General features: G+C 59.6%; 1 protein-coding gene across 1 annotated transcript; it reads right to left on the bottom strand.

The window, feature by feature from the left end:
• Positions 1 to 178: 178 nt before the first annotated feature.
• Positions 179 to 1,366, bottom strand: GNI_121680 (hypothetical protein; the record flags this gene model as incomplete). The annotated part of the gene is made up of 1 exon (XM_011133566.1): positions 179 to 1,366. A coding segment is annotated over one exon (1,188 nt), but the record flags the coding sequence as incomplete, so codon positions are not given.
• Positions 1,367 to 1,875: the final 509 nt, after the last annotated feature.

Here is a 1,875-nt window from a genome sequence, read left to right on the forward strand (position 1 = left end):
TTGTGGGTGGTACACCCGTTGTGGGTGGTACACCCGTTGTGGGTGGTATACCCGTTGTGGGTGGCAGACGTATCGATTTGTCTGGTCCCTTTTGCAGAAAGGCGTCGCGGATGGAACCAGCCGCTGTCGGCTGCCATATGATGTCGAGCGAATTTATAGGTAGCATTCCCTTGCTCACTTGGTCCCCGGGGGCGCGCGCAACCGCTAGCGGTGTCTGCTGAATGACTTGCAGAGCCAACTCGCAATCGCCGCTCTCCTGACGCGCGCCAGCCACAGCTAACGTCAGAAGGAACTCCCACTGCGCCCCCGCCCCACCGAAGCCTTGACCTGTGCCGCCAAAGGCCCCACGGAAGTCGATGTAACTCCGATACGCCACCGAGAGCAGCGCCACTCGCGGGTCGCCTTTGGTCAACTGCACCCAAGCAGCCAAGTCTCGCGCCAAATTGCCTCCAAACGCTTTAAGCGAACTTGCCGTACTTGAGGCTCCGGAGCCGCGCGTTCCATTCGCCCATAACCCCGAAGTGGAGCCAGCTCCGTCCTCCAGAAACACGTGGAGCGAATAGTGCGAACCGAGTTCCTGAGTAAACTCTTTCGTGGCAGGCTCCAACCGGGTCGGCTCCCAGAGGCAGCCTCGAGATACCACATAGAATAACCACTGAGACAAACCCTTGAGCGCCAGATGCCTCGGCTTCTTGGCCTTGTCTGCGCCGCCGTCCGTCCGCGAATAAAAGTGCTGCTCCGATATGCCCAAGCTCTCACGACTCCAAATCATCTCCGTTGGGAACCAACAGTCACCTCCCAACCCGCCCTGACTTGTGGTAGTGCTCGTAGCGGCGGTGGTGCCGGCGGTGGTAGTGGCGAGAGGTTCGGTAGTAGGTTGCTTCCCCTTCTTTCGGGAGCTGGAGGCTGTCTTCTTCTTAGGTTCAACTTCCGAACCCGCTTCAGACCCTTTGTCGCTGGGAGCCTTGCCGCCAGATCCGGAGACCGGGTCGGAGGACGCCGGACCGGTGGCAAGCTTGGCGGCCGCGATACGGTCTAAAAACTCGACGACGTGCTCCAGAGCCGCGAGTCCATCGGGACACACTTGCGCGTACTCAATAAAGTTCACCAGGAATGCTCCAGGTCTAGAGTCCGTCATCTTTATCAACTCGGCAATGGCACTGTTCTGCGCTCTAGTCAGCCGCGTAGAAACAGCCTCCCCGCTGGCGGCCTGCACACACGTGTGTGCAGGTTCGCGCACACGGCCCTCGGAGTCCTTGAGGCCAACACCGGCCGCCGCGTCCCCAGCAGTGTTGCTGACAAATGCGCTGGATCCGCTAGAAGTCTCAGTGGATTTGTCTGCGGGAAGCTCCGAGTTTCCTCCCATGAGAATTTAAAAATGCTTTGGGACGAATCTGGAGGCGGATTGGCGGACACACCGCCAGGCGCGATGCGGAGGCGTCTATCCAACAGTAGTCACCGAACAACAGGCAGCCGAACAACAGGCAGCCGAACAACAGGCAGCCGGGCAAGTCAGGCCGGTCTCACCGCAGATGGTGTTTACGAAAGATCGACCCCGGGTGCACGCACAATTGAGACGGTAGAAGCAATACCACAGGTCAACACACCAATGGTGCAGTACAAGATGAGAGCAGCGGAGCCGCAGCCGTCGGAACCGATCGGGTTCGGGCCGCGACAGAAGCCGATAGATTTGCCACAGCAGATCCGAGACAATTCGTTTTTACTCAGGAGGAATATCCCGTCGCCAGCCTACTCCCCAAGACCACTCTGCAAGCCGGTCGACTTGGTCAGACCGCCTGACCTGCAGCGAGCCGCCACACACCGGCCGCTCACCGACTACCGACCAACCGACCCCAGCTTCGGACCCAGTCCAGA

Source organism: Gregarina niphandrodes (genome assembly GCF_000223845.1).
Source record: "Gregarina niphandrodes unplaced genomic scaffold scaffold00029, whole genome shotgun sequence".
In the NCBI taxonomy this organism is placed as follows: Eukaryota; Apicomplexa; class Conoidasida; order Eugregarinorida; family Gregarinidae; genus Gregarina; species Gregarina niphandrodes.